General features: G+C 27.8%; 2 protein-coding genes across 2 annotated transcripts; one reads left to right on the top strand and one right to left on the bottom strand.

Annotated features, from left to right (window-relative positions):
- Positions 1-6,219: 6,219 nt before the first annotated feature.
- LOC114180956 (protein TERMINAL FLOWER 1) lies at positions 6,220-7,686 on the bottom strand. The gene is made up of 4 exons (XM_028067257.2): positions 7,392-7,686; positions 7,118-7,179; positions 6,644-6,684; positions 6,220-6,519 (listed from the first exon to the last, which is right to left on the bottom strand). Exons 1-4 carry the CDS (start codon positions 7,590-7,592, stop codon positions 6,302-6,304), a joined length of 522 nt encoding a protein of 173 aa, XP_027923058.2. The 5' UTR covers positions 7,593-7,686; the 3' UTR covers positions 6,220-6,301.
- Positions 7,687-24,962: 17,276 nt separating this feature from the next.
- On the top strand, positions 24,963-27,413 carry LOC114175942 (uncharacterized). The gene is made up of 5 exons (XM_028060800.2): positions 24,963-25,285; positions 25,548-25,810; positions 25,897-26,108; positions 26,612-26,876; positions 26,983-27,413. The coding sequence occupies exons 1-5, from the start codon at positions 25,192-25,194 to the stop codon at positions 27,274-27,276; spliced, it is 1,128 nt and encodes a 375-aa protein (XP_027916601.1). The 5' UTR covers positions 24,963-25,191; the 3' UTR covers positions 27,277-27,413.
- Positions 27,414-27,608: the final 195 nt, after the last annotated feature.

The following is a 27,608-nucleotide window of genomic DNA, read 5'->3' on the forward strand; positions in this document are numbered from 1 at the left end:
GTAACAAGTGTCATGCCAGACACGCTGACACACTGCTCTATAGGGTATTGGTGTTTCTTAGCTTATCGCTATTTAACTGGGGTATATAGTTCTTTCCTTTGATGGTGATATTTGCTTGTTACGTTGATAGATTGTTTTGACAACATACCTTAACATTCACCATGATTATGATGGATGAAATGTACTTCATAAGTAGCATCTGGAAAAGCTGTAGAGTGTTGCCTTTATGTTGAAGGAGCTTTAAGTATGGTAATGCAGCTTGAGACTTGGATTGTCACAAATCTTTCACTATCAAAGTTTTCCATGTGCAAAGTGACCTTTAGGTTCGAATTTCATTTTGATGTTCATTTGCCAGCTTGCGAAAACATTCTGAAATCTTGTTCTCAATGTATTGTAATCCTGTAGCAAATTTGATTGTGATGTTTTCTATGAAATTTAGTAGTTTGCAGCATAGATATCACAATTTTAGCTCTTAGAATTGAGTTTAAGAACTAGTTCAATTTCATAAAGCTAACTTGTAACATGCTAGTGATATATGACCATGCTAGTGTGGAGGTGCACCACGTTGATATGGTGTAGTTGGATTGTTTGAACTTGCTGAAAAACGAAATGATGTTTTCAAGGTCCATGCATAACGGAGCATGGGTCGGAAGGATACCAGAGCCTTTAGTGCTGTTTAGCTCAACCATCTACCCCACCCCCAAGGGCTTGCACGAAGTGAGTATAGGGAAGAAGAAAATACAAATAATATATATTCAATTGTTTAATATATAATTTGTAGGGGCAAAGTAGGAGGGACAACAAAAGTTGGGGGGTGGAGAAGAAAACAATGGGGGTGCAGGAAGAAGCCCTAAGAATTGTCTACAAGTCTGCGAAACTAGTATGCGTGAACAAAATTTAAAATAAGAATTTATACAAAGTAACAATAATTTTGTTTTAATATTTCACTTTTTTGTTGCATCTCATTAGTGCATCATTGACAAGAAAATTGAATCAAACTAAGTAAACATAAAATTAAAATCTATATCAAATAAATATGTTAAAGTTAAACCATTCGTGAATAAAGAAAGTAAAATAACAAATTATCGCGTGAATTATAAGAAAACTATAGCAAGTAATCAATGTTAAATACAAACAATAGAACTAAGATTCCAACATAAAGTGACAAAATAAAATAAAAGAGTTTTATTTGACTTAAAAATTAGGCTTAATTACTGTTTTAGTCATCTAATTTGTTAGCAAATTTCAAAATGGTCCTTCTATTATTCAGAGTCTCAATTTAGTTCTCAAATTTTTAAAAATGATTCAATTTAGTCCTCAAAGTTAACAGCGTCAAAATGAATAACGGAACAGTGACATGGCTGTTTTACTCTGTCTCATTTCGAATTACGTGGCCCGTTACACTGTGCTTATGTGGAAGGTGAATTGGGTTGAATGTAATTAGGGTTACTAATATTGGAATTGGGATCAAGGGTGAAAAAGATTTGTCGAGGCATTGAGTTGGTGTGAGGAATTGGGATCATCATCAATTTCGTTCTTGGGGTTATCATCTGTAATCGAAATCGTGGAGCATATTCTAGGTGAGTTGTGCTTCGAATTTTATAACTTGCGTTTTAGGGTTTTGTGGATTTTGGGTATAGGGTATAGGGTTTTGATTTAGGGAGTTTTGGATACAGCAACCTCTCCACATTGACAAATGGGAGACACACCCAACCCTTCCACCCACCACCAAAAGAAGACACACCACGAATTTCATTGTGTGAACAAGTGCAAGACTTATAGGAGTTGGCTTCGGATATGTCTCTCAACAACAAAATTTGGGGCCAAAATAATTAGAAGAATGTTGTGCAGCAACGTAGCAGAGGAGAAGAATGAATTTAGGATGCTGGGAAAAATTTAGGGTTTTATGATACCCATTTCTAAACAAACTTAAACCTTTTCAACATATGTTACGTCAATTGCTCTTGCCTCTTAAAAATGTTGACACGTATCAGTATAATTGTGTCACCTCACTACTGTTTGAATGACGTTTGTTTAAATTAAACGGAGAGTACTAAATTGAGTCACTCTTCAAAACTTGAGGACTAAATTGAGACTCCGAATAATAGAAGAATTATTTTGAAATTTGTTAACAAATTAGAGGACTAAAAGAGTAATTAAGCCTAAAAATTAAAATATGATAATTTTATTTTTGTGGGTTATGCAGATTAGTTCATCCTCCACACAGGCTACATGTAAGAGGTAGACCTAAATAGGTGAATAGACTAAATTACTGTCCGTACGCGGACCGATCCATATAACTTAGCCTAGGAGTGTCTTCCTACGTTGTAAAATTTGTAAATTCATGATATGCTCCTCATTTAAATAATATATGCTGATAGATAACATAAGTTACTTCAAAATATTCTATCCAATTAAACAAAAGTATCTTTCCTGTGAAACAAACAACAGAAAGTTTCAGATGATGATCAATGTTTAAATATTACATTGGAAATTTTACATTGATGAATAAAAAGGACTAATACGAATAATAAAATTTAAGTAATTATATTTTTAGTTTAAGACAATGCAGTCTAAACAATCTTTCACTAGTTAATATTTGTACTGGGTGATAATAGAATTTATCTTCAATTCAAAATGAGACACGATGAATTTTAAATCATATTTATTAACTTATAATTAAATACATTAAGCTTGGTCTGGATAGTATAAGATATAAACATAGAAAACAAAGCTCGAAAAACGATAAACAAAAAATAATAAAATGTGAAAAACGAAAAAATAATTTGTGCCAGACTTTAGAATATGAAGAGATTTGGAAAGAAGTAAACGTTAATAATATATGTATATTTTTAAACATAAATAATAAATAATAACAATATGAAAATTAAAAATAATATGAGATATATTTATCACCCAATCTAAACACACTATAAATAGAGATAATTTCAAGAAAATAAACAAAGAATGTAATTTTATAAATACACACATATATATATATATATATATATATATATATATATATATATATATATATATGTATGAATATGTATAATATTTCAATTCCGTAAATAAAAATTATATTATTCATATAAATTCATTTTTGGGTTAAATTGTTTATAAAAAAAATATAATTAAATCCAATCGAAAAATTCATGTTACAATGTCTTTAACAGTTTCAATATTGCTTTTGGTTCAATTTTATGTCTTGTATTATTTGATGAGTATAGTTTTATTTTGTTTTCCTCTTAGAATTAGCTCATGTGTAATTAAGGCATTTCTTATGGGTGTAAAAAAAAAGAAATCCATACTTGGAGATACAAGTATAAGTATATAAGTATAAGTATACATGCATAAAATTTCGTAACGCGTAAAGAATGAATACTGTGAATGAATATTTATGGGTAATGAGTACAAAAATTTTCTATACTTGTATGTTAACAGAGCGGTTACGATGATATTACGATTATAGATATCAAAGTATCCGTACTTATAGATATCTGTATCTAATATATTTAAATTTAAATTAAAAAAATTAAAAAGTCATGATTAAAACATTAATACATTGATTTTGAATATGTTATGTTTATCAATTGATTTTAAAAAATCTTAATTTTTTTATAAACTATCATTCAATATTATTTAAATTGGTTATTTGAATTTATAATTAAAATATGTTATTAAATATTTTAATTTTTTTAAATATTCATGACTATTAAAAAATACGCAGATACTTCATGAAGTAGGTAAAAAAAAATTTATCGAGGTACGAAAGACAACTGTGTTACCCATGGGTATTCACGGATAAAATCCGCAACGAGTAGAAAACGGATAATAAAAATGGATACCCGCTACCCACGGGTACATGTATTTTTGATACCTGTATTTTAACGGGGCGGATACGAGTATCATAGTATCTGTACCCGTGGATACCTGTACCCGCTAAAGTATCCTCTCTCTCTCACACACACACACATATATTAGTAAAAAACATTTTGACATAATTTTTTCTAAGTTACACATCTTGTCTTGTCTTCATTTTTCCAACTTCAAGTGTTGGTACATTGTCTTTTTTAGGTACATCCCTTGACATTCTTCTCTTTTCTTTCTTTAAAATTGGACATATACATCAAACCCTATATAGACAATGACGTTTATGGTATGCTTGTTGTCAAATGATGGAATCAAAATAAGAAGAATACTTTGCACGTGACAGTTGAGGTTTATTATTTGTTTATTTTTCAGGGATCAATCGGAGGAAGTGGACTTGTTGATCAAAACACTAATTAAAGAATTTCCATTGTGTTGAACGTTATTTTATATTTACTTTTATAATTATTTGGACTTGTATGAACTTGAGTTTATTTGAACTTTATTTAAAATTTATGATAGTGATATATTTTATTTTATTTTATTTGAATTTATGATTAAATATTTATTTTTTAAATAATTTTGTAAATAGCCGTGGGTACCCGTGGATACCTGCAGATATGAAAAAAATAGGTGGGTACCCGCATAATAGATACCCTACGGATATTGGTACAGGTACGGGACATATCTTGATCCAATGAATAGGGTACGAGAGAGCTACTACTTGTACCCTACCCACCCGTTGACATTCCTACATGCAGTTCTCCACTTGTTTCTCAAATAAATTGATTCAATGTATAAAGCTACTAATTTAGTAAGAGTAGAAGTTCAAATTCTAGAAAAATATAAAATTAGATATTTAAATAATTTGAAGAACAATTTTTTTTAAAAAAATTCAATTCAGAATTTGTTTCCTTGAAAATCAAATTTCAAATATTTTTATATTTCTTCTAAAATAAATTTTCTTAAATAAATTTCTATACCTTTTCTATTTTCAAAATTTTATGAATTTAAATTGAAATTTCTATATTTTGCTATATTTTTAAATTTCTATTTTTTTATTTTTTTCTAAATATTTAATAAATTTTAATAATTTTCTATTTTATAAATTTTAATTAAAAATTTTATATTTTGTTATATTTTTATTTTTTTATATTTTTTGAAACAAAATTTGTATATTTATATAATTTTAAATGTTGTTTTTATATTTCTTTCAAACAGAAATTTATAACTTTTCAAACAAAAAATAATAATTAAACTGCATCTAAGAAAATAAAATATACATATGGTATAATAATAATAATAATAATAATAATTATTATTATTATTATTATTTATTATTATAATAATAATAATAAAGGATAAAAACAAAACTAGAAATCTCGATATCTTTTTAGTTATAAAAAATACATTATATTTGCAATTTCTTGTGGTTTTTTACCTTTCTTTTTACTATCTAGTCTTATGTTTTTCATAGATCACCCATTTGAATCAAGAGCGTGGCACAATGATTTTTAATTATGCCGCAGATCTTGACTTAGTAAACCTGAATGCTTGAACTGCAGCATAAATACGTATGCAATACACTCCTTGACAGCAAACATACGTATATCATATATGTCTTTATTATACTGATTTCAAAGTAACATCATTTAGTCCTTCATAGATTAAGGCTTCCTTAGCTTTTCTGTCTAGATTTGGTTTTCTGATACATTTGATCATTTTAAAAAATAGTTCTACATATTAAAGTTTTGTAAGAAAGCTGTTTAATCTGCATTTAGAAGAGTACAAAATGGTTCTCAAAAACACACTACCAAACGGTAAATCATGTCACATTTTTCTTTAGCAGATGGTGGAAATTAATGGGTCTTGAAGGGTCAATCCATCAAGTTATCAAAAATCAGATGTCAAAGAGGAGGAAACCGAGAATAAGATGAAAGTTTTGGCATCTGAGTGGAGGAACAAAGAATAACACATAATTTATTAATACTTTAACGTAGTTGTGAAAGTTGTGAAATTGAAGCAGTGAGAAGGAAGAAAGAAGGAAAGGATAGAAAGAAAGGAAGAGAAACCCTAAACTAATAAAGGAAAGGAAACGACATGGAGCACCAAACCTCTTATTGGTTTATATAAGATCACCTCATAGGAGTATCCAGGAGGTAATAATAATACAACGTAGTACACTATATAATACAGAAGGTACACATTGGATGGGAAAGTAAAAACATAGCACACACACTAGTCAAACTAGAAAATGATTCACTTGGTTGAGCGAGTTATTTGAGGCACATGTGAGGAGGATTAAGAAGTTGCAGTACTGAAACTCGTTGTACTTTTGGCTTTATTCAAACTACTACTTTGGTGGTTGCAGTGGTAAATAAGAGCAAGCAGGAGCAGAAGCTATAGCTATAGGAACTATAGGTATAGGAAGCTAGCGTCTTCTTGCAGCCGTTTCCCTCTGTGCATTGAAGTAGACAGCAGCCACTGGGAGGCCAAGCTCGTTCTGTGCTGCGAAATTGCGTGTGTTGAAGTGATCCCTTGAACTATGTGGAGTAACACACTGTCTACGCTTTTGCTTGAACAGGACAAACACAAACCTATGAATCCCAATATTAGGTTTTGGGATCTCATAGCTCACCAACTCTTTCCCTACAAAAGAAAAAAACATCATTTTTCATTTGTCAGTCTCTCTCATCATGCATCCGATCACCACACACACAGCAAGTAAGTTCCCACATTTTTCCTTCTAGATCAATCATTTACATCAACCTACCAAATGTAGCATCTGTTGTGCCTGGAATGTCTGTCACTATCCTGCAAAAAACAAAATTATTGTCTGTTAGATACCTAAGAATCGCTACTTTACCTTATATCTCCTATGCAGTTCTGTTATGTTTGTTGTTCAGTCACCGAGATTTATTCACCCTTTAAAACTGTTTTTGGTTTTAGGGTGGGTGGAGGAAAACGATGGTAGCTGCAACACCTTACAACTTTTACAGAATATATACACAAAGGTATGTATATGTATATGTATATGTATACATGTTTGTTACCTCTGTTGTTTGATGCGATGAAAGGAATGCATATGTCTTGCAAAATTTTTAAACTTGATCAAAAGACACACACATCTAACAAGAATGTCGGATGGTTATATAACCGGTTCATTACTTTCAAAATGTTTTCATTTAAGTTGTTTAGGGTGGGTGGGTTTAAGTTTAAACAAAGTTTATCTTTGTGTTAAGTATACCAGTGCAAGTGTTCTCTCAGATAAGGGTCACTAGGGCCTGGAACATCAGGGTCTGTCATGATCTGCGCCAAAAAAGGGAGACATTAGTTTAATGATTCAGTGTTTGTTTTGTAAAGGGCAAACTTTCATTAAAAGAGACATAATGCGTGAGCATGATTAAAGATATATATGACAACAAATAACAGCTGAAGCATTATTTTCCTTTTTTAAAAGCTTTAATTTGGTGTTTAAAGAAAAAGAGGAAGAAGAAGAGAGAAGGAAAAAAAATAGATACCAGTGTGAAAAAGGATCTCATATCACCACCCTCAATCTCAACCTTGGGTTTGATGTTGATAGATGAAGGGAAAAACTCATGGCCATTGTAGACTTGCTTTTTGTTATAACTCACAGTCATTTTTGTGCTTGTGGTGAAAGAGTCAAGAACCTCTCCTATGACTCTCCCCACTATAAGAGGTTCTAAAGGCATTCTTGCCATTGCAAATAAGGGTAAGAGAACAACAAAGTTTAGAGAGTGAAAACTGAAGAACACAAGAACACAACTTGATAGTCCTGCTCAGAAACCAAGTGTGAGCTCCATATTTATAATGTCTTCCAAGGTAGAGTGTTTCACCCTCCTTTAAAATATGCTGCAATTACATAATTTAGATTTAGAGGAAAAATACAAAAAGCTAAAATAAAACATGGTTATTAATAAATCAGGTGCATCCGTGCAGGTTCTGCCAACACTCTTAATATATATTAATTTGGCACATTTCATAATTGCCTTTGGGTCGACTAGGATGTTTGTGCTGAAAAATCACATTACTCATGAATGTGACAAATTATCCTTTCCCTTTTCCTCTCTCACTCACACACTCTTTCTCTCTCTCCTGTTCATAAACACAGAGATGATGGGTCCCTTCGAATAGGTTCTTAATTGATTGGCTCTACACAGATGCATGGACTTCTCACTCAAAAAAGCATTTTTCTTTATAATTCTTATATAACATCTCTTTCTTGTCTACACCGCAGTTGTAAAAAATACGAAAGAAAGAAAATTCCTGTTATTTTTTTTTTCCCTTTCCTAGGTCGATCAAGTCAGAAAAAGCATCATGTGTAATCCTGTTTGTGGGTCCTTTCCCTTGCAAGTTGATAAGTCTCTTCCCTTTTATTAAACTAAAAGCATAAAAGGGAAAAATTCTGAGAAACGCTGGCTGGCTAGGCTTCTTGAACAGCACCCACATTTTTAGCATTAGTTCCATGAATTTGCAGGAGTTTTTGGTGTATGCCTTGCGTGGAGAACCTTCCTTAATTGCATGCACACAAAATACAAATTTATGTTTGTGGGTGTGTGTGAGTGATTCTCCATTTTTTCTTCTTTCTTTGGAAGATTCTTGAGGAAGAGAGCATAATTAAAGGTGCTCCACCATAAATGCTCGAGGCTACACATGCCTATCTATATATGAGGTCTTTTCAGAATAAAACTTAACTCTCACTAAGATTCATACCAAGTTCCAACAATGGTAAAAGAGAAGGTGCACCTTCTTCTTGTGGAAACCATTTTCATCATGTTATTCAAATCCTGTTTGAATTCTTTTGCTGGGGAAATGGGTTTGATCACATATTCTAGTTTTCCACCTAAAAAATATAAACCCTAATTGCTGGTGCCATGGCTTCGTACGTATAATTAATTCAGCAGACATTGGTTTTATATTCCTCATTTTAATTTGTGATTTGAAAGAAAGTGGAATATATAGACCTCTTATTGCATAAACTAATTGCAGGTATCGTTTCACTGTGAAAACATACATTATTATTTAAATTTCATGGAGCTCGTGATTCTAACATTTGTTCCTTTGAAACCCTTTGTTGCCAGTTTTGGTTTTCAGTTGATATTCATGTTTCCAAATTTGGATAGTTTAAGTTTTCTTTCATAAAGTTTCAATAGCATTTTAATTAAAATACTAAGTTGCTCATGTTTATCTTTTAGTTACTATTTTCTTTGTTTAACTTTAGCAGAAGTTATTGTGCCGATTAAGCATGGAATATTTCTTAGTCATATTGGTATTATATACAACACGACTTTTTCAAGTAAGCATTTTATGTTTATCTGTGTATACTTTTGGTGTAAATTTTATATTAAAGATTACTACAATTAATTTTTAAATTAATCATTACATTTTTCTAACTATGTCACAGTTCATGATTGGATTTTAATGTAAAATTTGTGTACACTATCATTGTATTCCAATTAATTTTTTCATATAATAATATAGAAAATATGCATACACAAAAAATCAGGCAATTTTGAAGAAATTAAATTAATAAATCCTCCTCCCATCTCACTCACACATATCTCACGTAAATTTTGAGGAAGTTAAATTGATTATGTCATTGTGTAATTTATTTATTTTTTTAATTTTGATAATGTATAATATAATCTAAATTTGTTTTTCAATCTCGTTCACAATAAAATTACTTTCTCACGATATACATCTTGTTTGTGTGAGGACGAGATGATAAGAAATCATACCAGAAAAACAATTTTGTAATAAAATGGAAGTCATAATTTTTTTCTTTTACTTTTGGTTCAGCTTTATTATTTAAAGTGAAAAGGTCTGAAAAATCTTATTATAACTTGTTTTGATGAGTTTCCTCCCCTCTATCTTGCTGACATGAAGACAATTCTAATAATAATACAAAAATAGATTCTTATTTATATAAGAAATGAATTCTTAACTTAAAAAGATAAATTATTTTCAAAATTAACGAAAAATATAAAAATTTAGGTACAGTGTGAAAATGTTGTATGAACTTAAGAAATTTATTATTGAAATGAAAATTTGTTATAATTCTTAAATTTAAACCAACTGTTTATTTTTCACTGAAAGTAAATTAAGTGCTTATGAATCTCCATGGAAGATGTTTTGAAGAATTGCTGTAGGCAATACACTCACAAATAAGAAAAGGATAAATTATGTAGTTATTAATGAATAATTTAATGCCCAAACCCTATGACAATTTTTATTTTTAAATAAGAACATTCTCAAATTCTAATGAAACAAAGAGTTTTAGTTTTAGTAGATAGTTTAAGACTAAGGATTTATTTAAGTGAGTTGGATCACGTTTTCTTTTTAAATTTTAATTTTCTAAAATTTGGAAAATTAGTTTTCTATTTATGCTAGATATATAAGATAAATTGCTAATTTGACATGTATTTTAAAAATTATGCAATTTGTTATTATTTTAAATAAAAATATGTTGAAAATTACCATATAGCTTAGCATTAAATTCTATTAAATTCCGTCTTATTTTGAAGGCAGAATAGACCTTTTTTTAATTACTATTTTTGTTATAAGTTTTAGAATAAAACTAATTTTCTTTGGGAAACTAATTAAGCACACATTTTGTAGAAATGATGTGTTGTTGTTACTTCAATTGTTTTAGATAATTTTTTTATTGATTACAAATACTTTTGTTTTAGCTCTTTTTTTTAAAGGTAATGAAAAGTATTAATTTGTTTAATCTTTATGATAATAATTTTGTTACAATTTATTATAAATTACTAATTTACAATTTTTTATGTATGCAAAATTTAATCTATCAAAAGGCATTACTAATTGTACATAAATTAATAATCATGTTGGAAAAAAATGTTTAATAAAATTGTTAAAACTGATATTTATTCAACTTATCACGAAACTATTGTTAATCATTTTGATGATTCAACTAGACGAATTGATATTAATTAGCATAATAATTAAAACAATACACAAAATAATAAATTCATAATCTAGCCTTTTCAAATAACAAGAAGTGTCCACACCAAATTATATATATATATATATATATATATATATATATATATATATATATATATATGACTTAGGTCTTAAGTTTCAATATGGTGGTAAAAATATATAATAAATTTATAGTTAAGAATAAAATATTGTAAATAATTTGTATTCATTTTCATTTTCATTAAAAGCATAAATACTATAACATTAAATATTTCATTAAGCCATCATGAATTTTTTTTCATTCACTAATTTTTTATTCTATAAATAATTAATTTGTTGAGTGAATTTTGTGCATTTGAATCAAACACTTGATTAGTGTACTAAATTGTGAGTTTTTTGCTTGTCTGGGCTGTTTTCCTTTAGCTTTTTAATAAATTTGTCAGATATAGATCTAGATTAAAATGTTTTAAAATTTATATAATTTTATGTCTATTATTTGGTGATTTCACTCACGACTCGTTAATATTGATAGTTGTTTTAGCCACATAACTGATGTGGTTAAAAATTGTGCTTTTAATAAAACCCTGTATATATATATATATATATATATATATATATATATATATATATATATATATATATATATATATATATATATATATATATATATATATATATTAATAGAAGGAAATCGCAAGACATTGATTGAGTTGCCACTTGTCGCAATATTATAGCTTTGAAGTGCAGTGCTATGTATTGAGTGTGCAACACGAATTACTTTGGCAGTTATTTTACTGGTTTCTGAATCTGTCATTGCAGTAGATTTTGTGACAGCTGGAACAATCATATGGGTCACAATCAACTCATCTTTTAACCCTAAATTCTCTTTGCCATTCTGCACAACAATTCACTCCAATTAAGGTATGTTATAATTTCTCAAGAATTCACATTCAATATACACTTTATAAATATTATCTTGTTTTAATCTAATTAATCTTTAGTATTAAATGATAAATAGTAATATAAGAAAATTTAATGTTAGAGTATTAAGAGGAGATAGTTATCTGACTTGAAGAAATTCTACATGCATGGGTACAATAAAATATTTTGGCCAATAATTAGTTAGAAATAGTACATCAAATTTCAAATAATTAGATAGGAGTAATCTCAAAATGATATGAATGAATGAGTGTGGTGCTTTATAAATAGAACTTAATAGGAAATTAACTACTTAGAACATCTTTTCTAACAAATTTTAACTAATTGATACGACTAATTATTTTTTTTTATCAGCAAAGAATAAATTTAATTAAAAAGAGCATTTGAAGGATACTCTAACTCTTATACAAAAAGCATTGTTATACACATTGATGTTTTAGTTTAGCATCCTAGCTTCACCAAAACAAAAGATTCTACTTAAAACAAAACCACATGAACCACCATTGTGATTCACCAACAAAGAATAAAAGCGATATATATGTCTCCATAAGTATACGACTAAGTGTATGTGTGGTTTTCGGTATGGGATATCAAACCTAAGTTTATTTTGCATCGAAAGCCAAAAATAATATTTGACAAATTTTTATTGTGATTCATTGAACTCCAAATGTGGATTGTTTTCAAAAACAAAACTATAAATTTTTTCTATTTAATAAGATTTTCAATTTGATTCAACAAAAACTTAACTTTTATTTTAACTGTAATCCAAACACACCTTGACATATTCTATTCTTATATATGTTATAACTACTCTAAATACACCCCATAGCAATGAAAGCAGTAGTACCTATTCCAATTTTCTATTGTTAGATATACAAGTTACTAAATGCATGATTAAGATTTTCATTATTTTGTTATCTTTTCCATTTATTACAATGCCAATGCCCTCATCACTTTCCGTGAGACATTGGTGTTCTAATATAAAGGAGATTGTTTTTGCGTCAGGATTTTGGTTTTGTATCACATAAAAAATCAACAGCAATATACAGAAGAAAAAAAAATTATTTTTTATGTCAAATAAGTCTTTTTTGACGTATATGTCCCTTAAATAAGATAATATTTAAGTGCCAACTTTTATGTAGAATATAATTAAAGCTATGTGTTAGATGTAATTAAATATGACAGAAATTTATGTTGAGTATAATAAATTTTTTCTTAAGTTTATGTTAATTATGTAAAAGTTAACAATTTTTGTTGTGTTTTAAAACTTGATTCATTTTGACTTAAATCCAAAGCATGTAATACAAAAAATAAAATACATCATTAACAATTAGTGAGACATTGGTGTTCTACTAAAATGATGTAGTTTAACCTAAATGACCTAAATAGTATAATAAATCTAATTATATAATTTATGTTGGAGAATACATAAGTTCATCATTGTTATCTTATTTGCTCTGTATAATCTTGGAATAATGGAGATTAATCTTGAAAGACCTGGTCATTTGACTCGGGTTATATAATGCAATTACTCATAAAAATAAACAAAACTTAATAAATGTTAAAATGAATTATATTTATCAGTGTATGGAACCAATAATATATCGTTGCATTTGTAAGCATTGATGGATCAATATCTTCATATGTTCTCAATTTTTTAGATGGATTGAGACTCAACAATGAAAATTTGACATACATGGCCCCTTATATGAATCAAATTGGTTAACATGAAGGTTCCTCAATAAGTTGATAAGGCTATGAGATTTTGAGGCAAAATGAAATATTTATCATATTGATTTTAAGATTTATTTAGGTACATTGAAAAATTGAATGTGGAGAAAAAATTTAGAACTATATGAATTTGTTTTAACTCAATCTATTGATAAGTTTGGGAACACAAAGATGCAAGTTCAATAATATTTATGACTGTATGTCTCATTGGCAGTTAATTGTCATTTATAAAGAGATATATTTCAAGTATAACTTCAATGTTTTAATTATATTTTAAATATAACTATATATTAACTTACATTTATCTTTATTTTAATTGGAGTTGTTATCAGAACAAATATTTTAAGTGGGAAAAACAGAACAAGATCATTTCGATTCATTTATTTTAAGGTTAGATAACTTTTTAATACATACACTAATTATTGTATTTATAGATTTTGGAAATAATATTTTTATTTGTTTTTCATTTGTGACTATTACATCATGTACCATACCATCAGAGTTATCATATGTAGTATTACTCATGCATAATCAAAGAAAATATATTTCAACACTGAGTAAGTTTAATTTACTTTTACGAGTATTACATATATAATAACACGAGTTAAATATTTAAGGTCTTTCAAGATCAATCATCATTGTCCTAGAATGATAGGTAATAAATAAGAAAAATAGGCTTACTTTGTTGTTGAGATCATTTAGGTTAAGTTAGACAATTTTATTGAAATCTTAGATAGCATTGTATTATTTTATATTTTATGTTTGGATTGTGATAGATGTATTGTACTTTTTGAATTACAAGTTTTGAATTCAAACCAAAACAAACTAAATTTAAAGAAAAATATATATCAATTTTTAGATTAGATATAATATTCGGTATAAATTTACATCAAATTTAATTATATCTAACATAAAAGTTATACTATAAAACAATCTTATTTTAATTTCATATATGTTGAATAAGGCTTAACCAACCTAAAGTACTTTTTTTTTTGTTTATGTTTATTGTTTTTGTAATCTAAAATAACAATCATTTTTATGCCAATTGTAAGTCTGACATAAATAAACTTTTAGTTTTGGATTTCTGAAACTCTTAATGTAATCATTTTTCTTTTGCCTTTCAAAACAAGCACCACCTTGATGAGTCCTAATCGTCATTAACTCTATTTGTTTCAGCAACCAACTCAGCCTTCGACTTTTTTCTATTTTTTTTATGCAGCAGAATCATTGTTCTATCTGAGATCGAATCATTTTTAAATTATAAGAAGACATGTGCTTTAAGTTGCCCAGATAAAATTTCACAGACAGTTTTCCCTTAATAATTAATTATCACAACCTATTGTTTGTTAGAGTATGTTAAATATGTTTCTAGACTCTAAATTTGATGTAAAATTGAAATTCATCCGTGTTTCAAAATTTTGATATATTTTAATTTTTCAATTTTAAAGATGAATGTTTACCCAAATTTACTAACTTTTTTTAATGTTAAATCGTTTTCAAAATTGACGTTTGAGTTAAAATACGTCAAACAGATATAAACAATTTAAACATCAACCTAAAATGTCACTTGACATGTAAAAAAAATTTTAACGCAATTGAAAAATATTATATCCATTCATTTTTAAAATTTAAAAATCAATTTGTATCAAAATATTGAATAGATCATAAGTTATGATATATATTTTTACTGTTTAAGTTATACATAAGTTAATTATATATATATATATATATATATATATATATATATATATATATATATATATATATATATATATATATATATATATATATATATATATATATATATAAGAAACCCTTTTTTTTATAAGAGAATAATTTTTGTAAAACTTTGTATAACTAGATATATGGAATTCTCACTAGTCTTGTTTGTTAAGAAATTTCGATGGATTATAGGATATTTTCAACCTCAACAACAACAAAAAAGTTAAATTGAATTTTGTTTATGAGCAAGAAATAATGTATTTAAAAGATACTAGAATGTTTGAACTTGTTGCAAATACCTATAGTTTATTTCTCTAATATATTAGACTTTCGAAGAAACATTTGAATCCCTTAATGCCCTGGCCGTGCAACAACAACCATAATGTTATATCCATTACAATGCCTGGAACTCTGAACAAAAATTTGCAGCTCAGTTAAGAATCTATATCAGTTCTTGTGATATGCCATATTCTCTTACAGTACTTGTAATAGGTATTTTGCATATATACAATCTGTGCACACTCACGTAAATGACACTTTATAAGCTTCTAATAGGTTTGTTCCCTGTTGGATTCATTCGTTAGTCAAAACCCTATATACAGGTAACTTGTTTCCTTTTCTTTTATTTGACGTGAATTTGGAAGAAAGTTCTTATCTTTTGGTGCATGTCTTAGTACGTACTTCATTGCTGCTATACATGATAATTTGTTCATTCAACTTTTTAGGTTACTTTGTCTGCTTAGTGTGTTGGCACAAATTAAGAGAATGTGTACTTCACAACGGGAATTGCTACTGCTGCTGGCTGCAACCCTACTTTCCAATGTGTGTGTTATAGCCTAACCACTATAAACTGGTGTTCTTGGTGGGGATCGTTTTTTTTTTAACGATAAAAAATATACATATATTAATAATAAAATACTTGGAGTATTATAACCCTTCTGAAAAAATATATACAAAGTTCTTATATCCAAAAAATTTGTTAAGATCTAACCCTTCTGCTAACCCTAATGCTGACACACAAGTTGCATGATGAGAATAATGGCACTAAAAATAGATTCACTCTTTCATATAAAAGGTCATGATGATAACTTTATTTATGAAATTTATTCACTCTCTTAAAATATTTGAATATTATTTTATACTCAACAAAAGTGATGAATGAGACTGATATAAAAAACAGAGTGATGCATGCTGGTTATATTAAGTTTGAAATTTCTATAAGAATAATGGTTTAGATGGGAGTTTGTGATACGTACTATACCTTTTTAATATCTATAAACTAATGGTTTATGCAACAATTGTTTCGCATTGCGTTTAGAGTCATTCATAATATGAAAGGCATTAACGGAGCTGAGTCAGTTTTTTAAGAAAGTGTGTTGATCAATACTTAAAAGAAGATAATGTACTTGTTTAGAAAGATAATCTCTCAATCATATTATTTACATTATAATAAATATATGTATTTTTAATTTGCTTCTATACTCTACTCTATAGAGCATTCATTTAGCATATAAAGACGGTTGAGAGAACCAATGGTGCTATAGAGATGGATGCATTTATTTAAAAGTTTTGCTATCATTCATATATATATATATATATATATATATATATATATATATATATATATATATATATATATATATATATATATATACTATTGTTCTTAAAGTTATTAAGCAGGTACTAAGAACATTCTTATGTGATTATGGTGCAAAAGATAGGAAAATTGCATAGGTTAAGTAGGAAAATTCATGTGAACCAAAGAAAATAGGAGGTTTGGGGATTAAGAACATCAATTTGTTTAATATTGCATTATTGACGAAGTGGAAGGGGAGAGTTGGAATGGAATGTCGAGGGGAAGAAAGTCATAGAATCTAAATATAGAATATGAATCTTGGAGGAACATGAAAGTTAGGTATAACAATAAATTTGAGTCTTGATGGTAGAAAGATTTGTGTCAAGTTTGTGGGGATGGGATAAGAGGAAAAATGGTTTGCAGAACATATTTCTTGGAAAATAGGCCATGGAAATCATTCTGTTTTGATTACATATTGTATTTATCTCTTACTCTCATATATTTACTTTTGTTTATGAAAAATTAAAAAAAGGAAGTTAGATAGACACAAACTCATCTTTGTATTTTGATTTTTCATATATTCTAGTAAAGGTATAACTCTTTTTTGTCTAGATGGGGAATATTAGTTTAATAAATAATATGTTTTATCTAATGAGTTTTTTTATGTATTTGTTTGTGAATATAGAATAAAAAGTTATCTATTATATTTTTTTTTTCATAACTGTTTTATGGTGTGATTATCATAATTTTTGTTTTTTAATAATTACATACCTCAATTTTATATTAAATTTGGATAAATTATTTTTCCATAGGTATATAAATGAACTATAAAAGAAATAAAAGAATAGATTATTGTTTAGGAATGATAAAAGAAAATATCTGTAGAGATGAAAACAAGATAGATTTTACTTTACATATTTGGAATTCTTTACATATTTTAAAAAATAATACTAAGGATCCAATTTTTAAATTAGAGGAACCTTTACTAGGATTCAAAGAAGAATTATAGTTGCAAGTGAGGAGTTTCTTATAACATATTATTTTGGTCCCTCCAAATTTTAAAGTGAAGATCTGTAACTGTATACAGACATAAGGAAGTGCTCTTATGTTCTTTATTTGTCAGTTTTAACGAAGATATAATAAAAAATAGATATAGAGATGAATAGATATGGGATGGAGAAGCAAAAATACATAGTAAAATCTGCATTCTAAAAACTAATAACAGTCGTAGAGGGGAAAAGACTGAAATTTATACTGTACTTTGGGAAATAAATGCTTTAACCATGACACAACACTTTGGTTAAGTAACAATGAAATTGAACTTAGATGATAGAGGAATTAATGTGGGGAATGAGATGTGTGGTAGGTGTCACTTATTTTTTCCTTGCAAGATTGCCAATTGTGTATGAAATGTATGCAATAGATTGATTCAGTAACAACTATATTCAACACTCAGAAGCAAAACATCATTTCATACAATTAGTGCACCAAGTGTTAATGACAAAGGAAATAAAATTTGGAAATATGTGTGGATTTGTGTTATTTAGAACAATTGGAAATAGAGAAACAAAATTGTGCTCAACAATAGAAGGACTGATGTCCAAACATTTGCATAAAAGCCTTACAAAATTATTGCAAAAATTTGTAAGAATCATAGGAAGAAATTCATAAATATGGTATAATGGAGATTCAGAAATTATGCGTTCGAGATTGTTGGTTTACTCAGGATAGATATAAAACTCGCACGAAGTTTATAGTCAACATAGAAATTTGTGTAGACATCTATGAAAAATTGTAAATGACTAAATGTTTGGAAAAAAGGTAGAATGATATGCTGTTGTTTGTAGGAAAAGAAAAGAACAAGAACGCAGAAGGAGATGTCAAACATCAAGTTTGAAGGCAGATCAACGACACCAAACAAGCATACTAAATAACTCTACTGGTTTAACAAAATGTTTTGAAATTATAATTCTCTCAATATCTTTTGTTTTGGCCTTTTAAAACATCTCTGCAGAAAGTATGGAAAGAAAAATGTATTGTTGATGTATGAAAAGAGTATAGAAATGAGAAAAAAAAGGAGGATAAGCTAGATTGACAATATTAAACAACATTTGTGTAACTATGTTATGATCTAACTATGTATTACAGTCCTTAGTTCTGAAAGAGTGAGGGATTACGATGTTTTAAAATATTTAGAATAATTGATTGCAAAGGTACGTACAAGATGGGATAACTCATTGCTCTTAATAAACACAGTACCCCCACATTAAGTAATCATACAGTGCTTGACATTTTTTATTGGTTAATGCACTTTTGTTGTAGTGCTAATATATAATCTTATAATAAACAATTTAATATTTTGCACATTTTAGTCCCAAAAATACTGGTGGAGGATGTGCATGCATTCTAAGCTATAGAAGTTGTTCAGCAAAACGATGAAATAGATTATGAATATTTATTGAAAAAAGTTGTTATTTTTCAGAGAGAAATGATCGAGCACGACAAAAAATGGAATCTTAGTGAAATGATGGATCATGAATATGAATCTAATCCTATTGTTTGAAAAGGAGAAATTAGACAGGAAAGTTTTGTCAGCTAGCAGTTTTGATGAGATGAACGCATCAAAGTTTTTTTGTCCCAAAATAGATTGTAATGCTACAAATATCTGATACCTCTGAATCTATCTTTACGCAAGAGGAATCATTACAATGTTAGAATGATTTTACATCAGGCTAAAAATATATGCAGGAATATTATTAATTATTCACAAGTATGTACCACTTTTTAAGATGAATTTGAGTTCATTTTTTATATATACACGAACACAGATGAACCTTAGTTATAACTGAAAAAAATGGATACTAATTATGTAAAACCATTGAGAATAAGTTATAATTGGATTGTTGAAGAATGAAAGAAAGTCCAATTTGCAGAATATTCTCTCTTACACATTCAAATGAGGGTAAAAGAAGTGATAATAACAATGAATATAAGATAATTAAGTGAATAGTTCATTTTATATTGATAAATATTTATAAGTTTTCAGACCACCTGTAATAAACTAAATAACAAAAATAGATTTGATTATTAATAAATATACTTTTCATTTTAAATCCATTATTTAACCATTAAATAATCAAAAAACGGACATCTCTGTTGTTCAGTTTTTAGTGTATGCATAGCAATTAAGATATACTCAAATTTAAATATAACACAGGGAAATTGGTAAAATAATTAACAATATTGCATTATCTTTTTTAATTTTCATATCTATTCAAATTATTTTTTTATCCCTGTAAAAGTAAATACGTGGTTTCATTCTCCAAAATTAGAAATAATTATTATTGTACTTAAACTTTATATTGATATAGCAAAATAGTTATTTTATTCTTTCCAAAATAGAGGCTTTGTAAATTTTTCTTTCATTCGTTCCAAAGCAATAGTCTCATTTTTTTTTTCAAGTTTTTTTTTAATTGAAAGTAATTGATGCATAATCAGTTATATTGAAAATATATACACAAATAATTAAAAGGTTAAGGATAATTTTGACTAAATTTGGATCCAGTAAATATTTTTTAATCTGAGAATCGTAACTTAAAATATTGTTGTTTTTAAATGTTTAAAAAAAAGTAAATATATTTTTGGTATCTTAATTTTCTTTAAAAAATTTAGATCAATCTAGTCGTCATCTTTATAAATGTGTGAATTTAGTCTTTTTAAATAAATTTTATTAAGTTAATTTGATGTTTCAAACGCATTCAGTCAACATTAAGGAAGAAATGTGTGTATAACCAATTCAAATATTATCGTGAAATGTATTTGAAACATTAAATAAATTTAACAAAATAAAACTAATTTTAAAACATGATTGATTGTTAGACACAAGCTCTTAATAGACATAAGCTTTTATATGTTTGGTTCGAATATAAAAAGAAATAATTTATGGAGGTGAAGTAGGTGACTATGATTGGAAGTATGTGGGACTGTATTAATTAGAAACGGCTGAAGGAATGGTGAGGAAATCTTTGGGATAGCACAGCTAAAGGCTTGAACATGGTTGAGTGGTTGAGAAAAAAAATATCAATGACAAGTTTTTAAGAGTCTGATCGGTGTTTATGTCTAAAATAATATATTCAATCTATCCTATATTAGTTCAGAAATAAAATTAAAACAAGGGTTTCTTATGTTATTATATTATTATCTTTTACTCTAACTTCTTATTGTCATTACCTATGTTATGTGTTGTTTTGTTGTTAAGGTTGTTAGACAAACGTATTGTAAAGGAGATAGTTATGTCTTGGAATTATCATAAACAAACTACTTTGAAAAAGAAATTATTTCTTGATGATTTTAGTGAAAAGGTAGATTTACGATAATGTGTTGGATCTCAATTTTTTTTCAAAATTATTTTATGATATATATAGATTGTTAGATCGATCTTGGTAGGAGATGACCTATGATACAATTGTATAAATATATTCTTTGTAATAGTTTGTGTTTATAGAAATGATAAGATACATCTCATTTGTATTTTGTCTTATACAGAGTTTGGATGTTACTTGAGGGTTTGAGTGATAAATAGGAGATTTAGTATTATAGGGTTTATTTTCTCATCTCTTTATTGATATTATATATGGGTTGAGGAATCCTAATATCTCCTTATTTTATTTACATATTAGTTATTATTGATAAAAGAAAAAAATTTGGACTCCGGAGAAATGAAAACTTAAAAATATAATAAATTTATGGGAATTAAAAAACTAAAACTAAAAAAGTAATAAATTTATGGGAATTAAAAAACTAAAAGTAACTCTTCTATAAGAACTAGAAAAATATGTAATTGACGTGTATATTAAATATTATGCTTTTAAGATATTAAAATTAATTTCATTTAATATTTACCGAAATAAAATATTAAATGTTTTTTTATAGAAAAAATATTAAATATTTTTTATTGAACTTTTTCATAAATTTATGTTACCAAACATGTAGGGATGGCAACGGGGCGGGGTGGGGACGGGTTTCGCTATCCCATACCCATCCCCGCATAAAAAATTCATCTCCATCCTTATACCCAAACCCAACGGGTATCAAACTTTTTTCCCATCCCCATCCCCACCGGGTAACGGGTATAATCTCGTACCCATACCCGTACCCGTGTTCTAACTACTTCAATATTAATTTTTATAAAAGAAAAAAAATTACGGTAAAGAAAACATAATATTATGAAATATTCAATATTAGGAGGATTTTTTTCGATGCCAAATACCTTAAAATAAATTATAATTGTTTACATTTTATATTAGAATACCAAATAAAATTTCATGTGAACCAAAACATTTGTTAAATTTGCAAACTACAACATTGATGAACTTAGTTGATAAAATTAAAAAATATTTCAAAAAAATATAAAAGGAAAACAAATATTTAAATTAAAATATATTTTAAATGTTTGTTTACTTCAATTTTTTAAATTATAATGAATATCTTTTTTATACACTAATAAAAGTTATAATATATCACTTGATCAAAATGACACAAAGAATAAATAATAAACATAATAATAAAAGGAAAACAAATATTCAAATTAAAATATATTTTAAATGTTTGTTTACTTCAATTTTTTAAATTATAATGAATCTCTTTTTTATACACTAATAAAAGTTATAATACATCACTTAATCAAAATGACACAAAGAACAAATAATAAACATAATAATAAAATTTTGACATAGATTTTGTATCTTTTGAACTTCAATATATGTTGGATAGTGACAAAAAAATATTCATAGCAATTACATTAAATTTTTATATTGTAGTAAATAAAAGTTATTTATACAATTAAAGTGGAAAAAATTACAGTATGATTAATAGTGAGTTATAAAATAACAAATAATTAGATAGAATATATCGAAATATTATTCTACATGATGAAAATAAACAATAAATAAAAATATTAAAAGACTAACAAATGTGTGTTTTAGAAATAATTTGAGAGACTATCGAAAGAAATCGCACAAAGGAAATCAAATGTATAATTAAGGTATGATAAAATGAAAAATACCTTACAGAACTAATTATTAAATTATGTTTGAAGTGGTTAAAATTAAATAGAAATATCATTAGTGACCAAAAAATTTGTCATTAAATTACATATAAATTAGTAATTAAATTGGTCACTAAATCAAGTACAGATTCGATCATTGAATCGGTCACTAATTTAGTCATTGATTTAGACAATAAATCAACTACTACCACCAATGACGAAAAATAGTGACTGATATGGGTTACTGACTAAATCAGTCACCATTTCATGTTTTTCTTATAATGAATTATCATATACTATTCCTAAATATCATTATATATATATATATATATATATATATATATATATATAATTTTAACCACTTCAAACAGAATTTAAAGTGAAAAAATTACATTATGATTAATAATGAGTTATAAAATAAAAAATAATTAGATAGAATATATCGAAATATTATTCTACATGATGAAAATAAAAAAATAAATAAAAATATTAAAAAACTAACAAATGTGTGTTTTAGAAATAATTTGAGAGACTATCGAAAAAAATCACACAAAGGAAATCAAATGTATAACTAAGGTATGATAAGACGAAAAATATCTTAGAGAATTAAGAAAACTTTTCAAATATTAACATATAATTAATGGTTGAAAAATAACGAAAATTATTTTAATGAAACAAAAGAGTTCTTCAAATTAAACAAAAATTAATAATAATAATAAGTAAAGAATTTTTTTTATATTATCTTAAATTGAGAGTATAAACATTCTCATGTGAAAGAAAAATTTATAATAAATAAAAATATTAAAAAATAATATAAATATTCAAATGTGACGCATAATTTTTTTTTAATTAACATACATCATTTTAACATAATTACATAAAGGTTATGATAAGATAAAAAATATATTGGAGATGAAAATGAGTTTCATGACAAATGAAATAATTAAAAGAAATAAAAAATAGAAAAAAAAAATATATATATATATATAGGGGTTACTTGATTAATTGTGAATATTTTAATAATTTAAACGAGAATGGAGATATGGCGGGGACATGTATTATGGCGGGTATATGTACATCCCCATACCCATCCCCATACCCAACTGAAAAAGTCGGGGATTCCCCATACCCATACCCATACCCAGTCAATGCGGGGATTCCCCGTCAAAACGGAGACGGGTTCGGGCAATACCTACGGGGACGGGTTTATTTGCCATCTCTACCAACATGGCGACGTTTTAAAACAATAGTGTATCATTTGAATGGCAGTAAAAGTATTATCTCACACTATTAATATATAGTTTTTTTCTCAAATAATAACGAACCTTATTATATTTTTTTATTTGAGGGCAATGTAATATCGTTTTAAATATTATGCCATTTCTGATAAAAAAAATAATTATCAATAAAGTGTTTTACAAGTAATAATATGGCGATCCATAAAAGAATTTAATAAGATTATAAATATATTTTATTATACACTTTTTCAACTAATTTCTATTAGTTGTAATTTATTATAAAATAAAAATTATGTAAACTTTATTTATTATTCGATACTTCCTCTTTATAATCTTTAATAAATTTGAATTAATAAACAAATAGTAAGACGGCTATTAATTAATCTGGTTAAATATGATCATTTTCATTAAACTTTCAATATTTTTAATCCATTATTTTTCATTAATAGTTTCTATTTATTTTTCTTTTTAAAATTTAAATGATATTTCTATTATTTTGGTTATATCCAGTTAAAAGACAACAATAAAAATACAAATATAAAACATAAAAAAAATGGCAATAAATAAATATAATATAAATAAGAAATCAAATTTTCATAATCCTAAAACCGCAACTTTAAACAGTTGAATGCTTAAGAAATTTTATTCTTCTAAAATGAGAAGAATGTACTTTTGGAAGAAAAAAAAGTTCTTTAAAGAATAAAACGCAATAACAATTAATAATTAGAAATTAGTAATTCAGACTTTTTCTTATTTATCGATTCAGATTAGAAGAATCTTTAGACTTATTTCATTTTATTAGAATTATAAATTGATGTTTTTCTGATCAATATTGTGAATATAGAATATTTCTGAAAATGCATAATCTCATCTTTTAGGTTAACGAATCAAAATACCAAAGGCGTGTTTGGAATGGGGCAATTTGAAGACCATGAAATTCATTCAGTAGTTTGTGATGTTAAATTACCACCAAACTTTTCCCTTATCTTAATCCCACAAACTACAGCTTCGGGGACCGTTCCATTCTCGGTGAGTTCGTATCTGTGTCTGTCGGAAGTTGAAAAGTTGTGTCGGTGTTGTCGTTGTCTGAGAAACAGGAAGAAATGGGGAGTGGAGTGAACAGAAAATTTTCTGCAGCATCAACCCGTGCTCATTCCTCGAACCAAAACAAAACCACTTCAATTCACTTCTCCTCAGGTCCCAATTTTTTTTTTTTTGTTGTTTTTCTGCTTGTTGAATCAAATGAGCATCATCATGTGCATTCTTCGAGTGCACTGCATTTGGCATATTCCTCTGCCATCCCTTGTTCTTTGTGATTTATTATCATATCATATTCATTTGATTGGACTTGCTAGCTTTTTTATCGTCCTCTCACTGCTTTGCTACCGTCACAGTACTAAATTCATATTCTTTCCTTATTTTGAAATACTATTTTTTTATTTTATTTGCATTATCCCAGGAATTTTGAGAACAGTGTTTGCTGTGTTGTTGATTGGGCTTGTAGCATGGGGTTATCAGGCAATTCAACCTCCTCCCCCAAAGTTGTGTGGTTCCCCTAATGGCCCCCCTTTAACAGCACCCAGAATCAAACTAAGAGATGGACGGAATTTAGCATACAAAGAGCATGGTGTTCCAAAACATGTAGCCAATCACAAAATCATCTTTGTCCATGGTTTTGATGCTTGCAGGCATGATGCCTATGTTGCAAAAACCTTATCACCAGTAATTATCTTTTTTTGGTTTGGTTTCATTACATTCTATGCTATTTTTGACAATGTATTATCCGAATTTGTGGTGGGGTTTTTCAGGATGTTGCTGAGGATTTAGGGGTGTACATTGTATCTTTTGACAGACCAGGGTATGGGGAAAGTGATCCTCATCCAAGCCAAACAGTGAAGAGCCTGGCACTTGATATAGAAGAACTTGCTGATAAATTGGGACTAGGATCCAAATTCTACATAATAGGTTTCTCTCTTGGGGGTCAGGTTGTTTGGAGGTGCCTTAAGTACATCCCTCACAGGTATGATGATGTATTCAGGTTTAAGGTAACTCTGTTGGTCTAAAACAGAACATTCTTTGGTTGTTTCTTCTTTTGTTGGCATGTAAATGTTTATGTCCCTTTTGTTGAACTTGCATTTTAATTGTTTCAGTGATACAAGATCTTTGTTCCTCTGCACTTATTATGCAGAATTCAGTTGGTTCAGATTTTCTAGGCCATTAGACTAGAGTAAGTGTAAAAGGGTCAGGGTTGGGAAATTGATGGGGTAATTGTGCTTGTCATACCATAAAGAGTTATTAAGAATGATGTTTAGGTTTAAAGAATTGTGCAATACTTAAGACTCTCATTTCTGTGTAAGTCTGCAATACTTAAAGGAATTCTCAGCAAAAACTACATGTAGATATCAAATTTCTTGAACTAATCTTCATTAAATATCAAATTTCTTGAAATAGGTTATATGAATCTATCAGCCACTTTTTTATCTATATTCTTTGTCACAATGATACAAAATTTCAATGGTGCAGGTTGGCAGGTGCAGTGCTGATAGCCCCAGTTCTGAACTACTGGTGGACTGGTTTTCCTAGAAACTTAACAAATGAAGTTTTCTACGAACAAAAACTACAAGACCAGTGGACACTTCGTGTTGCTCACTACATACCTTGGCTAACTTACTGGTGGAACACTCAAACATGGTTTCCATCTTCTTCTTTAATTGCTGACAGTTTAGATCTTCTTTCCCTTCAAGACAAAGAACTGTTGCCTAAGAGGAAAGATCGAAAGAATCATGTGGTATCTTACTCATCTAACTTCATTCCAATTGATTTTGATACTTTTGGATGAATGTTGTGCCTAAAGTTTGAACTTGATCATCTTAAATGTGTTTTTGCACCTTCAGGGTGAGGTAAGGCAGCAGGGAGAACATGAAAGTGTTCACAGAGACCTGATTGTTGCATTTGGTAGCTGGGAATTTAGTCCTTTGGATCTGGAAAATCCATTTCCAAATAAAGAGGGTTGGGTTCATATTTGGCAAGGAGATGAAGATTTGATTGTGCCTGTTAAAGTGCAACGATACATTGCACAAAAGCTTCCATGGATTCAATATCATGAGCTTCAAGGTGCTGGTCATTTGTTCCCTCATCTTGATGGTATCAGTGATACCATTGTTAAGTCACTTTTAAATGCCCAGTAGTGTTGTTTCTTTGGATAATTTATAAAATTTCAATTCTAACTCTACTAAAATTGTTTTAGGGAGAAATGATTTTTTTTTTTTTAATTTCAGTTAATGACAATTGTCAGTGGCTATCTCAAAGTTGATTCTCTGATCAATTTATTGTATTCACATCATGAACGCATACAGAAAATTATAGAGCTAGTTACATTCTCAACCTCTAAATGAATAATAATAATAATGAGTTGAAACATTGTTAGAAGATGTAAAGTCACAAATTACATTTTCAATGTATAGCGTAAGAGTTTAAAACACCTAATCAGTTAACTTTCGTTTCTAGATACAAGTTTTAT

The sequence above is a fragment of the Vigna unguiculata genome, chromosome 1, assembly GCF_037176805.1.
Source record: "Vigna unguiculata cultivar grain cowpea cultivar isolate G323 ecotype 2 chromosome 1, ASM3717680v1, whole genome shotgun sequence".
Classification (NCBI taxonomy): domain Eukaryota; kingdom Viridiplantae; phylum Streptophyta; class Magnoliopsida; order Fabales; family Fabaceae; genus Vigna; species Vigna unguiculata.

Coding starts and splice junctions, on each gene's coding strand:
- LOC114175942 (XM_028060800.2), top strand. CDS start 25,192: ATGGGGAGTGGAGTGAACAGAAAATTTTCTGCAGCATCAACCCGTGCT. Junction 25,286..25,547: donor TTCAATTCACTTCTCCTCAG/GTCCCAATTTTT, acceptor GCATTATCCCAG/GAATTTTGAGAACAGTGTTT. Junction 26,109..26,611: donor CTTAAGTACATCCCTCACAG/GTATGATGATGT, acceptor TCAATGGTGCAG/GTTGGCAGGTGCAGTGCTGA.
- LOC114180956 (XM_028067257.2), bottom strand. CDS start 7,592: ATGGCAAGAATGCCTTTAGAACCTCTTATAGTGGGGAGAGTCATAGGA. Junction 7,180..7,391: donor TGAGATCCTTTTTCACACTG/GTATCTATTTTT, acceptor TTTTTGGCGCAG/ATCATGACAGACCCTGATGT. Junction 6,520..6,643: donor CACAACAGATGCTACATTTG/GTAGGTTGATGT, acceptor TTTCTTTTGTAG/GGAAAGAGTTGGTGAGCTAT.